The 15,498-nt window shown below is 48.3% G+C and overlaps 1 protein-coding gene across 2 annotated transcripts in view; it reads right to left on the minus strand.

Annotated features, from left to right (window-relative positions):
* The window catches only part of Spire2 (spire type actin nucleation factor 2), a 34,063-nt gene extending 21,260 nt beyond the window's left edge, over window positions 1-12,803 (minus strand). For both annotated transcript variants that reach the window (XM_057753704.1, XM_057753702.1), the window contains exons 1-2: window positions 12,513-12,803; window positions 153-196 (exon numbers count right to left, since the gene is read on the minus strand). In XM_057753704.1, the coding sequence (XP_057609687.1) occupies window positions 153-196; window positions 12,513-12,768 (300 nt within the window). In that variant the 5' untranslated portion in view covers window positions 12,769-12,803. The remainder of the gene's footprint in view (window positions 1-152; window positions 197-12,512) is intronic.
* Window positions 12,804-15,498: the final 2,695 nt, after the last annotated feature.

The raw sequence follows: 15,498 nt of genomic DNA on the forward strand, positions 1-15,498 counted from the left end.
TAATGAGATCTGGTGCCCTATTCTGGTATGTAGGTATATATGCAGAGCACTCGTCTATAAAATATAAATAGATAAATAAATAAATAATAAAGAAAACTCAACCAAAGAAGGAAATAAAAAATTAAAAAATAAATAAAATTGATTTTCAATACCTGGGCTTCTGAGCTGGCTGGTAGCACCCCCATGGTTGTAGGTTCTGTAAGAGAAAACAGTCACGATTACATTGGAAGCCCCAAGACCCCTCCAGACAATGTGCTCTCCCCTTCTCCCTCTGCCCCACCCTCCCTAAAACACACAGCACATCCCCAAAGGAATACCAGAAAGCTCATAACAGGCTGAGATACCTGGTCCCTTGAATAAAATCCCCAAGGCCTAGCCTAAGCCAGCTCTGGGCAAGGTTCAGGCTACAGAGCACAAGTGATGTGGACCCTGCTCTCATCCCTAGCTGTCCATCCCCTGGTCCATAGCAGCATCTCAAAGGAGAAAGTCAGCATCGAGGGACGGTCAGCAAGACTGTGTATGTCCTGGTTCTGAAAGGGGGCTGCTCAGTTGTCTCTGCAGGGAAGACCCATCATCTGAAATGTGTATACCGCTTCCCTAGAACCGAGGTCCTGTGAGCCAGATACAGCAGGGAGATAAGAAACGCTGGCCCCGATGGGTAAATAAATCCACTCCTGAGACAGCCCCTTGGTTTGGGGTTTTTCCAATGGCACCTCTCAAAGGAGTCCCTGGATTGAAGAGCAGGTGGAAGCTGGTCTCTGCATTTGATTTACTAAACACATCAGTGGTAAATGCCAAGAAGCGAGTCGCATTTTCAAGGGCTTACTCATGTGGCTGAGCCATAGCACGAGGGGGGATAGCTCCAGCACCCACTTCTCAGATGAGCACCCCAAGGCAAAGAGCGAAGTCCTTGACTCTAAGGCATCACAGCCGGGTGAGTGGTGGGGCTCAAGGGGGCAGGTGAGATAGCTGAGAATCTGCGCTACCAGCAACTCCCCAATTACCCCACTTCCCAGGCCTCCCCTAATTGCGTATAAAGGCAGAACCATGCAATGATATGAACTACAGCTTCGTTAAGTTCTAGGATGAAGTAAGACATGAAAAATAACAAACCATAAAATTGCCTGCTAGGTAAACCTGCTAACTCCACAAATATCTTCAAATTGCATCAAGGACCAGGAAGATTGCCAGAGATAGCGACTGTGAGATCCATTAAAATAATGGAAAACCATCCATCCCCCAACATCAGTGGGGCAATAAGGAACGTGAGCTCAAAGAGCATTCTCTTGGAGGATGTGTGGTCCTAGGGACTCTGTCCCCAGTCCACTTTGGATGTTTAACAAAACTTCGTAGCTGTGACTGGATTCAGACACTAAAAAGATAGAAAAAAATTTGAGCAAGAATAAGGGTACTTCCTGGAAAAGGTCAGTGCTCTGAGTCAGGGGGTCATGAAGGCAGGGCAGGCTGGTGGAATTTAGCCAGTTTTGAGACCAGTCAGTGCTGGTCTGGTCTTCAGCTCTAAGCAGCTTTCTGGTTGGAATTATTTATTTATTTATTTATTTACCTTTTGTTTTTCAAGACAGGGTTTCTCTGTGTAGCTTTAGAGCCTGTCCTAGAACTCGTTCTGTAGACCAGGCTGGCCTCAAACTCACAGAGATCCACCTGCCTCTTCCTCCTGAGTGCTGGGATTAAAGGTGTGCGCCCCATCACCTGGCTTTCTGGTTGGAATTTTTTAAAAAGACAATGTCTCATGTACCCCAGGCTGTCCTTGAAAGTCACTGTGTAGCTGAAGAGGACCTTCAATTTCTGACTTTATTGCTTCCATCTCCTCAATACTGGGATTATAGATTCGTGCAAACACACCCTGTTTACGTGGTGGTGGAGACTGAACCCAAGGCCTCCTTCCTATGTAAGTACTATACCAACTGAGCTGTGATCCTAGCCCACGAGGAGAATATTTTTTTTTTTTTTTTTTTTTTTTTTGGTTTTTCGAGACAGGGTTTCTCTGTGGCTTTGGAGCCTGTCCTGGAACTACCTCTTGTAGACCAGGCTGGTCTCGAACTCACAGAGATCCGCCTGCCTCTGCCTCCCGAGTGCTGGGATTAAAGGCGTGCGCCACCACCGCCCGGCTGAGGAGAATATTTTTAATGTTTAAATAGTCAATGTTAAGTCAGGCGGTAGGGGTGCACACCTTTATCCAAGCACTTGGGAGACAGAGCCAAGTGGATCTCTGTGAGTTCGAGGCCAGCTTGGTCTACAAAGCAAGTTCCAGAACAGCCAGAACTAAACAGTGAAACCCTGCCTCAAAAATAAATAAATAGTCAACGTTAATAAGAGATGTGCCAAAATTTTTTATGAATTTAATTATGCATCAAGTTGCAGGGACTTAGAGTTTGGCTATTGCTGTTTTTGAGATAGAATATTACTGTCTAGCTCAAAGTCATTACAATGCCCCTGTCTTGGTTTCTTGAGTGCTGGGATTACAGGTACATACTGCTATACCAGGGGAGTCTTGGGTTTTAATGAGCGAGCTATGGCTTTGTGAGGTTCTAGGATGACAGTGACCGCCACATGGCCAGAGGCCAGACCTAGGGATAATACAAAACTAACAAATGTTACTGACATTTTCAACACTGTGCTGCTGAGTGCTGAGACAATGAGTGGGCACCGTTGCACCTAGCTTCTAAGAAGACTTCTCTACATATGAAGAAACTGGAGCCCAGGCAGACTAAGAATTTTCCTTGCAATCATACAGATGATAAATGCTGGGGCTGGGCCAAGGAGTTCCCGTTACATCTAAAATGCTATGCCGTGGTGGAGTCGGAAGTGGGACGCCAAGTTTCTATCAGCATCATTTCTGCTAAGGGCTCGGACTCAGCTTAGTGCTCATGTCCCCAGAAGGGGATCCTTGCCCTGAACAGAGAGCAGTCATTCCAGGTTCTCTTGTTAAAATAGCAAATGAGGAGAAATCAAGGGCTGGGGAGCTTTCCTGGAAATAAACGTGTGTTACGGGAGTAAGACAGTAGATCTGGAGAACTGCCTGTGGCTTCCGTAGCCCCAGACCTCCTCTAGAGGGACTTCCAGGGAAGGGGCATCTGCCACCAATAGTAGGAGTTTGGCAGCTGGAGCCACAGTTGCCTCCCGGGAGCCAGCTGTCCTCCAATAGATTGAAGTCAGGTTCTGACCAGTCCACGGTTATGGGGCAAGTGTCTGATATCACTTTGCCACCCACGGGACAGAAATGGCACCTTCCTGCCTAACTTATGGCATCACCTCAAAGAAGAAGTGAGGTAACAGATGCAAAGACGTTTACTAAGGTGTGGACTGCTCAGTCATGCAGTCATACAGTAGGGTGTTAGGACCTTCTGACTCTGACTTCTTTTGGGGCTTAAGGGCACGGGCAGTGTTAGCTATCTACTCTCCATGATGTAACCCCTCTTCACTCAGCTAAAGGGGACTTTACACATCTTAGGAAAGCTTTTCCCTACACAAGACATTCCCCACCCCAAGTCCAGACTCCTGAGAGTCTTCTGACAGTGACCGAAAGCTGAAGAGCAGAGCCTTTCTAAATCCACAAGACTTCCTGTCCGCATCTCAGGCACAGTGTTTAGAAGTTCCTATATGGCCAAAACACATAGTTGAAGGGCGTGTGCAATGAAGATATGACACACACAGTTCCGGGTGGACAGGGAACTGGTCAGAGCCCTCACATGGCAATCTGCCAAGTCCCGCAAAGTTATACACTCTCACCTTCTGATTTAACAGGCCAGCCTTTAAAGGCACACCCATGCATCACAATACCTACAGGAACACTCAGGGCTGAGACTATCCTACATCAAAAATGCATACGTGCCACTATAGACGTCTAGACACACAGGGAGGGCATTCATACCCAGGACATTAGGTGTCACTAAAAAGAACAAGGTGGCCAGGAGGGGTGGCAGATTAAGAAATTTACTTGAAACCAGATCTGGGAGACTGAGGCAGTAAGATTCCAAGTTTAAGGTCAACCTGGGTAACATAGAAAGAAAGACCCTGTTCCAAGAAAATAACCCAGCAAGATGTCTTTTGTGTGTTGAGTTGATCCAAGGCCCCCACTCAGGGACAGAAAAAAAAAAAAACAGAGCAGCCTGAAGTTAGGAGGAAGTACATACACAGGCCTGAGTGCGGGCATGTGCAGGAGAGCCTCACATCCGCGGCAGCCTGTGAGAGAGAGGGGGGACATCCAGGCAGTGACACAGGCCTCCTCCAATGCCTTCCCTTTCAACTTTCTGAATCTGAATAGTGGCTGCTCTTAGAAAGGTCTCATTCTATTCCCATCACTCACAGGACAGCTCACAACCATCTGTAACTCTCGTTCCAGGGGATTCCGTGCCCTCTTCTGGCTTCCATAGGCATCAGGCATGCACATGGTACACATACATACATTCAGGGGAAACACTCATACATATAAAATTTAGAAGGAAACATTCTGAATTTGAAATTATGTAGGGAAAAGTGAAAATACAGCCCCTACATATCTCCTAGGTCAGGGTGCAGCGTCCAGCCAAGAGACTGTGGAGTCAAAGGTCATGTGACTGAGTGGTGGTGGTTCCCACTCACAAAAGTGATGTGATATCACTTACCAGGGAGGGCTTGTCAGATTGAGTGAAGACACACCCAGTGACTGGCATTTAGTAAGTGAGCCACACATACAGGCGGGCAGCTTCCACTGTCAAGAAAGGAACTGTAAAACTGAGTTGTGACCCAGGTCAAGCACCAGCCTTGGAAACTGGTGAAAGCCAGAAGAGAACCACCCACAGGAAGGCACGGAGGCAGACACCGTGTTTGCTTAACAAACAGAGTTCTGTGGGGCAAAGGGACACAGGTGTGTCCTTCCTTCTCTTCCACAGGTGTGGTGGCTCATCCAGGACTGAGGACAGCAGGCTTCCCCGAGCACTCGCACACACACTGCCCACACACCACTCCCAGGAAGTATCTTCCTACAGCAGGAGCACAGTCCACCAGTGGCAGGTCTGGAGGTGACCCATATCAGCAGGGCTATATCACGGTGTTAATTGGCAGTGCTGATATCAAAGCCATATTACGATGCTGAGGCCTGCCTTATAGGTCAGCAGTACATGATGCTGAGGCCTGCCTTACAGGTCAGCAGTACATGCTGCTGAGGCCTGCCTTACACCACAGGCCTTGAGCACTCATGACTCTCTAGCAATGGGCAAACCTTGGGGACTGAACTGCTACGCTTCCATACCCAACCTCTGGGGACATCACCAAGACCTCACCACTGATCCCAACAGGAAGACAGAGCATGAACCCAACCCCTGGTAACACATCTGGGCACATCACCAAGACCACATCACTGGTCCCAACAGGAAGACAAAGTGTGTATCCAACCCCTGGTTACATATCTGGGCACATCACCAAGACCACACCACTGGTCCTAGCAGGAGACAGAGTATGTAGCTGACAAAATTAGATTCTGAAAGATGGCTCAGCAGGTAAAATGCTTGTTTTGCAAGCCTAATGACCTGCGTTCCATGCCCAAAAGCACAGTGAAAGGAAGGATTTGAACCCTGGAAGTTATCCTCATGTGTCACGACATTGTACGTGCTCATACTCACAGACATCTGTCTGTCTCTGTCTGTTTGTCTGTCTCTCTCTCTCTGGGTGTTTTAGTGTTACTATTGCAATGATGAAAACATGACCAAAAGCAAGTTGGGGAGGAAGGGTTTATTTAGCTTACACTTTTTATATCATAGTCATCACTGAAGAAAGTCAGAGCGGGAACTCAAACAGGGCAGAAACCAGAGGCCATGGAGGGGTGACACTTACTGGGTAGCCCCTAACTTGCTCAACCTGCTTTCTAAAGGAACCCAGGACCACCAACCCAAGGGTGATCCCACTCATAATGGTCTGGGACCTGCCCCACTGATCAAGAATTAAGAAAATGCCCTAGGCTTGCCAACAGCCCGATCTTATGGAGGCATTTTCTTTTCTTTCTTTTTTACTATTTATTTGTTTATTTGGTTGGTTGGTTTTCCTGAGACAGGGCTTTTCTGTGTATTCCTGGATGCCCTTGAACTCACTCTGTTGACCAGACTGGCCTTGAACTCACAGAGATCTGACTGCCTCTGCCTCCTGAGTGCTGGGATTAAAGGTATGCGCCACTACAGCCTGGCGTAAAATTTAGCTATTTAACTTTTTTATTTTGCCAAATTTTTATTGAAAGGAGTAACTGGGGGCTGGTATACAGTGGTTGACAGCTTAAACAACAAACACAAGGCCTTGGGTCCCATTCCAATCTTTCACGTGGACTCTTAAGCAAAAGCTAAGTTCTAGCAAATAACACCTAAGCTGAAGTATATGGAGAGAATGTTGACCACTTCCTGGAATGAGAGACCTTGATGGAAATACATTATGTACACATTTGAAAATTTCACAATGAGGGACTGTAGATAGTGCTCAGCAGTTAAGAGCATTGGCTGTTCTTCCAGAGGACCCAGGTTCAATTCCCAGCACCCACATGGTAGCTTAAAACTGCCTATAACTCCAGTTCCAGGGAATCTGACACCTTCACATAGACATATATGCAGGTAAATGAATGCACATAAAATAAATAAGTAAATCATTTAAAAATGTAAAAAAAAGAAAATGTCATAATGAATTCCATTTTATGTATAAGTAACGTGGAATCATTTAAAATCTCTTTTGACACTAGATGCCAAGAATGGAATTGAACGGAGGCCCCCCTCCTGCTTTCCCCTCCGTGATTAGAACAGCGACCCCAAAGCTGCCCATGTTTCAGTCCCCAGGATCTACGGTTATGCTGCGTTATGTGGTAGATGAAATAGGGCCGCTAGAAGCTAGCCTGAAGGTAGAGATTATTCTAGATTTATGGCGTCTTAAACTGGCGCGACTATACTTGTGTTAAACCAATTTAAGGATGTGTTGCAAAGCCATAGGAACCTCATACATTCTCTTTTAATTCTCCTCTTCCTTCCCTGGGGAAAGGACCGCAAGCCCACTGTCCTGGAATAAAGTAGTATTCAACGGACTGAGAAAGCAATGGCTGGACTTCCTCCAGAAACTGTGGTCTTTAAGCTGATTTGGCTAACCAGCAGGGTGTCATCTCCAGGCAGGAAGGCCACACACACCCCCAGCACTGTCTTACCTACAGAACTCCCCCTTAACACTGTCTTACCCTTAGGAATCAGCTAATGACCAGAGCATAAACTCTGTCACATCTGTTTACATGGTCTACATCCTGGGACCAGAACTCCCACTATGAAAGGCCGAGAGGCCCTTAGCTGTGCCCACCACACACCTGTGCCATGGCACAAGGAAAGGATTCTCTGTGGGCACCAGGCTGGCAGCAGATAAGTGTGGAGGAAGTTCAGGGCCTTGAACATGGCAGCACGGCTGGCTGGGGCTGTACCCCTACTACAAGCGGAGCCATGCAACTTACACAGAGACCCCACAGGCTACTTAAGACTTAAGGCTTTCTCCTTCTAGAAGCACATTGAAGAGCATGCAAACAAAGGTGTGGGCTAGTATCCTGACTCCAAGTATCCTGAGGACTTCTGGGCAATCAACCTTAGGCACAGGCAGTATCGCAGAGTGAAAATACACCTGAAAAATTGCCTTCTTGCTGGGCATGGAGGCACACACATTTAATCCCAGCACTTGGAGGTAGAAGCAGGTGGATCTCCGTGAGTTCAAGAACAGCCTGGTCTACAGAGTGAGTTCCAGGACAGCCAAATATACACAGAGAAACCCTGTCTCAAGAAAAAAAAAAGGGGGGGCTGGAGAGATGGCTCAGCGGTTAAGAGCATTGCCTGCTCTTCCAAAGGTCCTGCGTTTAATTCCCAGCAACCACATGGTGGCTCACAACCGTCTGTAATGAGGTCTGGTGCCCTCTTCTGGCCAGCAGGCATACACACAGATAGAATATTATATACATAACAAATAAAAATTAAAAAAAAAAAAAAGCAAAACCAAGAGAAAGAGAGAGAAACTACCTTACCTTTGTGTAAGGTCTAATTCAGAGGCGAAACCAAATTGGAAAAGCTATTCACAGACACACCCAGCTCACACCCTCCTTCCCCTCTTCTGAGTGGGAAGGCTCAGGGACAGAGCACTGGCTGTCAGGAAGCACACAGGGAGCCCTTTGCAGAACTGCATTCCTCAGACTGAAACCCATATTTGTGTCAAGGGTTTATTTGCATGGACCCTCGACACTGCATCCCAAGTTGGATCTGGCCAATGTACACAAAGGTGTGGCACGTGGATACCTGCTGCTGTGCCACAGGCCAGGGCTCCACTTGGGTGGTGTGCTCCAAGGCTACAGAAACATAAACACGAGCTCTGAGCTCTGAGGCAGGTGCAAGTCATGCCCATCTCACTGACTTTGGACACCTGCTTCTCTTCTGTGACCTTCAGTTTCTTCTTAGCATGGATCTCAACAGGATGCTGTGCAGGAAGAGGAAGCCCAACACTGAGCACCTCTGAACAGACTCCAGTTGCCCATCCAAAGTAGCCTGGTGTTAGCCCCACCGCAACTTAGCCGAGTGACCTTCACAGGGCACAAGGGGTGTCTTGTAGTGGTGGAGTGGACAACACAACTGTGACAGGAACCACGTGGGAAGGACCTAGCTCAATAAACATGTGTCAACTACAAATATTCTGGTATGCAGGAGACTCTGGAGGGACAAATTCCCTCCTCTGCAAAGGAATGTCCCCTTCCTACTTGTTTTTGGGTACCCTCAGGATGACTGGACAGAGTCACATGCAATACTAAGCTGTTTAAGAAGAAAAGCCAGCTGAACAGGGAGCCCTGGTCACTGGTGAAGCTCAAGGGCTTCAACAGCCAAGAGCCAGGCTGTGGCTTCTCAAGCCCAGTGTTCCAATGACATTTCCCAGGAGCCAGAGATCTACTTTAGCTCAAACGGGAGCATGGGGCCGAGAGTCAGACAAATGAGCATGCAGTTTAAACAGATGGCCCATCTACACATGCAGTTACAGCAACAAGCTGCACAGGCCAGGCAGAGGGAGAGAACCCTGGCTGTGCTTCTTGGACACTATCTCTCAATAGCCCACACTGCCTCATTCCAACCTATCCAACACGGCTCTGTGCAAATGCCTACTCTTTAGTACTGTTGGGCAATAAGAGTAAAAATATACATGGCGGTGATGGCGCACGCCTTTAATCCCAGCACTTGGGAGGCAGGGGCAGGCGGATCTCGGTGAGTTCGAGACCAGCCTGGTCTATGGAGTGAGTTTCAGGATAGCCAGGGCTGTTACACAGATAAACCTTGTCTTGAAAAGGAAAAATAAACAAAAAAGGAAAAAGAAAAAAAGAAGAGAGTGAAAATAAGCCTGGTCTACAAGAGCTAGCTCAGGGACACGCTCCAAAGCTACAGAGAAACCCTGTATATATATAAAAATATATAAATATAAATATATATAAATTTAAACAAGTCAGGTATAGTGGCAATTTTAGCACTTGAGAAGCTGAGGCTGGAGGGTCTTGAGTTCCAGGAACCTGTCTCAGGTATGTACACACACATACATACATACACACACACACACACACACACACACACACACACACACTTCTAGGGTGACTAGAAAAAAGTCTCCCATGAAGAACTGTATTTGGATCTGTGGTACCCATGTAAAAGCTGAGTTTAACAGAAGGGGCCTATGGCCCCAGTGTTGGGGAAATATACCAGGTAGCAGCCAGTCTAGCCAAAATGGTGAACTCCAGGTTTAGTGAGAGTCTCAAAAAATCTGGTGGAGGGGGCTGGAGAGATGGCTCAGAGGTTAAGAGCATTGCCTGCTCTTCCAAAGATCCTGAGTTCAATTCCCAGCAACCACATGGTGGCTCACAACCATCTGTAATGAGGTCTGGTGCCCTCTTCTGGCATGCAGGCATACACACAGACAGAATATTGTATACATAATAAATAAATAAATATTTAAAAAAAAAATCTGGTGGATAATAAGATCTGCATGGCTTAGAGACTGACCTAACTGGGTGACAACATCCAATTCGGCAGATTAAGAAACTCTACAAGCATCAAAATAAACTCAAATGCTGACAAGAAAGAAAGTATGAGCATTTTTCTGACAGCTACTTCAGGAATAAACTACACAAGATCCTTTAGGGAATTCACTAGACTCTCAAATCCTCCAGAAAAGTGCTGGGCTGGCTATTTCCAGAGGGGTGGCAAAGTGTCAGCTGATTTATGAAGTTCAGAGATTGTTCTGGTAAATACAGTTGGTTTTTTTTTCTTTTGTTTTTTTCAAGACAGGGTTTCTCTATATAGCTCTGACTGTCCTGGAACTCATCCTGTAGACCAGGTAACCTTGAACTCATAGCGTTGGAGGCCAGCCTGGTCTACAGGGCGAGTTCCAGGACAGGCTCCACAGCTACTGAGAAACCCTGTCTCGAAAGACCAAAAAACAAACAAACAAAAAAGAACCAAGGAACCAACAAGGCCCTATAGTTCCTGCATCACGTGGCTTAGTGGGAGGACCACTTGACCTCAAGAGTTCAGTATCAGCCTGAACAGCAAGATCCATCCACAAATAGCAAGTCATAAGTCTCATTGACCTTCATGAGGTTTGTTTACCAACACATCCAAAGGTGTGCTGAATAGACAGTGAAATTGGACCCCACGGCGCCACACACCGGTTCCTCTCCCCAACGGTCACCAAGGAGTGCATTCTCTGAACTTTGACCCAACAGGAGGCTGGAAACAATGAGGCAGTAAAGACACAGCTTGGGGGGAGGGGGTGTGTGGAAAACAGGCTACGACTGTTCTTTTTGAGGGACCCAATGGGAGCTCAGCTTGGATGGTTCACAGTGCAGCCCCCAACTATGACAGCAAGCCACTTACAACCCTAAGTCTCAGCTTTGTTGTCTTTTAACATCAGAGAACCGGACGGAGCAGTCTCCCTGCAATCCTGCCTTGTTCTGCAGTGCTGGGAGCCAGGTCCTGGGTTATATTCTCTACGGTAAGGAATGGAGTAGGTCCAGGAACAGTCTTGTAAAGAGGCTAGAGCCTCATGAATGTGCAGGATGCAGCGTGTCCCGTGTCGTGTCGTGTCCCCCCGTCCCCCCGTCCCCCCCCCCCCCCCGTCAAAGCAGCTGGTGGTGGGTGCACCTGTCCCTTCAGGCCAGTCTTGGGAAGATGAAGCAATACAGTGATTCTGAGCACAAGCACCAATTTAGGCAAATTATGCCACCCTCGGAGCGAATGTGGCCAAGGTTAAATCAGCCTACCTGGGTGCTGGGCTTATTATCTCCCTATGAAATACATCAGTGTTTTTGTGCAAAATTTAACAACTTGAAACTGTCAGACAGGGGTGTGAGAAGGAAGGAGCTGGGTGCAGGCTGAGAAGGCCTGAGGAAGTCGTGATGGCTCCCGTGTGTGCACAATGGGCCCTCCCTGTTACAGAAGCAGCTCTTGTCCACTGCTTCTGTTTGGCTTTGCTTGTCATTCCTAGTCCCCCGCAGATGCCTGCTTGGGAGAATTTCTGCAAGCCCACAGCTCTCAGTGTTGGAGAGAGGCCAGCCTTCATTCAGCAAACACACAGCCTGCCTTTGTGCTCCCAACGGGGTATCAACTTTTAGGGTAATATCACTGTATGCTGTATACTAGAACTACAATTCCAGGGGGGTGGAAATAAAGGAGAACAGTAAATGGCCTCTTGAACTCACCACTCTGAGTAGACTTCAAGAATCTCTCAAAAGCTTAACTGTTGGTTCTTATTGATGTTAAAGGTTTTTTTTTAAATCACAAATTATACACTTTTCTTGCACTTACAATTAAATTCAGGAAATTAGTATCAGCTCAGTAGACTCAGAGCAAAGCACACCCTACATACACACACACACACACACAGAGAGAGAGAGAGAGAGAGAGAGAGAGAGAGAGAGAGAGAGAGAACGACCCACATCTCTATGTAACCTTAAAGTCTGCAATGTCGCCAGGAGAATGCCAGCTTCATGGGGAGCAGCAAGGATTCACCCTCAGGCCCTGCTAGAGCAAGGCCGGTGGGCTACAGACTCCCCCAAACCCAGCTTGAAGAGAAAAGGCTAGAGAGAGGCTTCGAAATGCCGCGCTCCAAGACTTAAAGGTAAAAGATACTCGGGCTTCTAGCCAAAGCCCCTCTCCCTTGGGGAAAGCGTCCCCTGGCGCGAGCAGCCAACCGACCTCTGGCCGGCACATTAGGCCGGCACATTAGGAGCGATAGGCTGCTGGTAAGGTTATCCTAGACGGTTTGTGTTGTGTGACGGTGGGGCTATCCTAGGTCGAAGAGGAGACAAGGAGTCCCAGATTCAGAGGGCAGGGTGGGGCCTTCTGGGTCCCACAGAGCGCTATCTTTACGCTGATGAGAGAAAGGTCGAGGCCCCGGCACCTGGCACCGGGCGCCCTCAGCGGCCTCCCGCCCGCTCGCCCGCCCGCCGCGCCGGCCACACCCCCACCCACCCCACTGCGCCTTACCGGGCTCCAGCCGCGCGCCAACCGAGCCGTCCCTGCGCAGGAGGATGTCGGCCGTGTCCCGGATGCGCCGCACGCCCCCCGGCTCGCCCCGCAGCCCGCGGCAGCCCTGGAAACACACGGCCCAGGCCTGCTCCTCGTTGATGGGCTGCTCGTACACCTTCAGCACTTCCTCCAGGGACAGTTCCCACGGCTCGGGCCGCGCCGCGCCCCCCGCGCGTTCCGGTGCTGCTGCGCCGCCGCCGCCCGCCCGGGCCATGGCCGCCCATCATCGCCGCCCGCGCGCGCGGCGGGTCTCCATAACAGCGGGGCGACGCACCGCCGAGCCAGGGGGCGGGTCCCGCGCCGCCCGTGCGCTTTGTCATTCTGGCCCCGCCCCTCGCGAGCAGATGCAGGTGAGGGCGGGGGCTGCCGGAGAGGGAGGGCGTAGACGGTCCGAGAGGCGGGGCTGGACGGGGTGAGAAGGGAGGACTGGGTTAGGGAAGGACGAGCCTGGAGGAGGGCTGGGGGGTCAGCTGGAGGGGAGGGTTTACAGGGGCAGAGGACTAAGGAGAACGTTAGAAGTTGGGGGTGGGGGAAAGACGTTGAGCTTGACCGAGAACACACACATAGACACACACACACACACACACACACACACGGCACACGTACACTCGCTCCCTCCCTTGACTATGGCTCTTTAAAGCAGACAGTGCCTGTGGTGGTCTTCCTGGAAGGCCTGGATGCCAAAGTGACCTTAGAAGGTTGCTAGAGTGTGATCGACATGAGGATGACACAGGCTTTCCGGTCTTCACAAATGGTCCTTTCTCTGCTCGAAAGGACCGGCTTTAACCTCTTTAGTGTCTTTAGTGGCAAACAATGCGACTGTGATAACACACCACCTCAGTCTAGGCCAGTTGCTACAGGACACAGAGGTGGCATCAAGCTGAGCACAGCGCACAGCTTTGTTGAAAGAAATCTCAGCCATATTTGTGACTGTTCAGAACCACAGAGCAAGAAAATGCAACTGAAAAATAAATGATAATAAGACAATTGGCCTCAGGTCTAGTCACTGACTAGAATCACCTAGGAAGCTGGGACTGGATCTGACCGAATCTGAAGCAAAACTCTGAATTGTGGGGTTCCCTGAGGTTCTGGACAGACAAGGATGGAACCATAGTCCTAAGATAGTTTCAGCTCATTTGAGAGAGACTTGGTGTAGGAGATAGCTGTTTGTCTCTTCTAGAGTCTTAATCTTCAATTGGAAAGAAACTTCATACAAACGAATTTTGCCTAAAAGTGTTTATAATCAATAGCTGGGCAAATCTCAAATCCTTCTCCCAATTCTCACGCTAATAAGACACAACCAATTTACCAGGACTAAAGGACACTGAAGAAGAAGGAAAGAAAGAGAAAATTTATTTTGTTCAGAATACATTGTGCAGACAATCTGGAACTCTGGCTCCTCTTCCCTAATCATCCAAAACTTCAAGGGCTAACTTGGAAGGGAATGGTAGGAACCTCCCACAAAGGGTCTTGAAGGTCTTGTTTATGTTAGGAGCGAGAGTGTGCATCCAGTAGTTTAAGGAAAACTCCTGACTCACACAATTCCAAGTGTGGTGACAGTGCCCACTGATGAGGCTGGGCTGTTTTTTATTGGCCAACTCATGGAATACTTTCTGCTTGTAGAACTGGTGGGAATATGACCTTGTAGGAAAGCCTCAGCCCCAGCTCATCAGAACCTGGAATCATGACTCAGGCAAGGAGTGAACCACCTAAATGCTTTGTTTTCCCAGGAGTGATGGATCAGAGCTGGGGGTATCACAGTGGGGAGAGTCTCTCAGACCGACAGGGGAAAGTAAGAGTCCCAGTGGATGGGGAATCCCAGATCCAGAGGGCAGCAAGAGATTAGGCAGAAGGCAGGCACTGTGCGGGGTGGGAGGTTGACTATCTACTGGGCTCCCTCAGTGGTACTGCCTTGCCCTACTTTAAAATACCCATTGTCACAGTCAGTGAGCTGAATGGATAGAGTTGTGGGATATTTGGGCAGAGGAAGGAAATTACCTATGGGGAAGCTATTCAGGATGTAGCAAAAAATACTTCCTATTAACACTATAGAGCTCATATGTGAAAGATTCGAGCTGCAGATGTTCACACAAACCAGTGATAGGTGATTGGATCATGAAGCCTCTGACAAAATTGGTAGATGATCTACAAAAAGATTCCTAATTTTCTTATGTTATTGTGTGTGTATGAGTGTTGGTGCTTGGGTACCAGAACATGTGTGGGGATCAGAGGGCAACTTTAGGAGGTTGATGGCAGAAGACACAAAATAATCCCACACTAGTTCAGACTTAGGTATAATATAGGATTATTTATCTAGGGGAGACTCACAGATCACTGTCCTAGATCACAGTCCTCTGCATGGACAGGGAACAAGAACAGAGTCTAGCAGCCTGGAAGTGAGAGCCAGAAGCAAGAGAGTGAACACAGGCTTGCTATTGGCTGAAGGAAAGGAAGGAGCAGCCACAGCAGGAGATGATTCTCTTTTCCCACTGTGGCTTCCAAGATGGAAGTCAGATAGTCAGGGTGGGTATTGAGGCTTTCACCCAGTTCACCATCTTAACAGTCCTAGAAGTACAATTTAAATCACACCAGGGAAGTGGTGGAAATGTTTGGCAGTGGACCCCAGTTAGAGAAAGCAGGTCACCAGAAGCAAGTTCTTGAGGACTATGGCGTGTTCTAGGACTCTTTGTTCATCTCTTTCCAGTTCACCATGAGGTGAGCCGCTTTGCTTTACCGCAATGCTCTGCTGCACCACACAAGATTCAGAAGCCACAAAGTCAAGTGACCATTGACTGAAACCTCTGAAACTAAGCCAAAAAGTTCTCCTTCCCTTAAGTTTTTGTTTGTCTGTTTGCTTGCTTGCTTGATTTTAGACAAGGTTTCTCTGTGAAATAGTCCTGGCTGTCCTGGAACTCACTCTGCAAACCAGGCTGGCCTTGAACTC

The sequence above is a fragment of the Chionomys nivalis genome, chromosome 21, assembly GCF_950005125.1.
Source record: "Chionomys nivalis chromosome 21, mChiNiv1.1, whole genome shotgun sequence".
NCBI lineage: Eukaryota > Metazoa > Chordata > Mammalia > Rodentia > Cricetidae > Chionomys > Chionomys nivalis.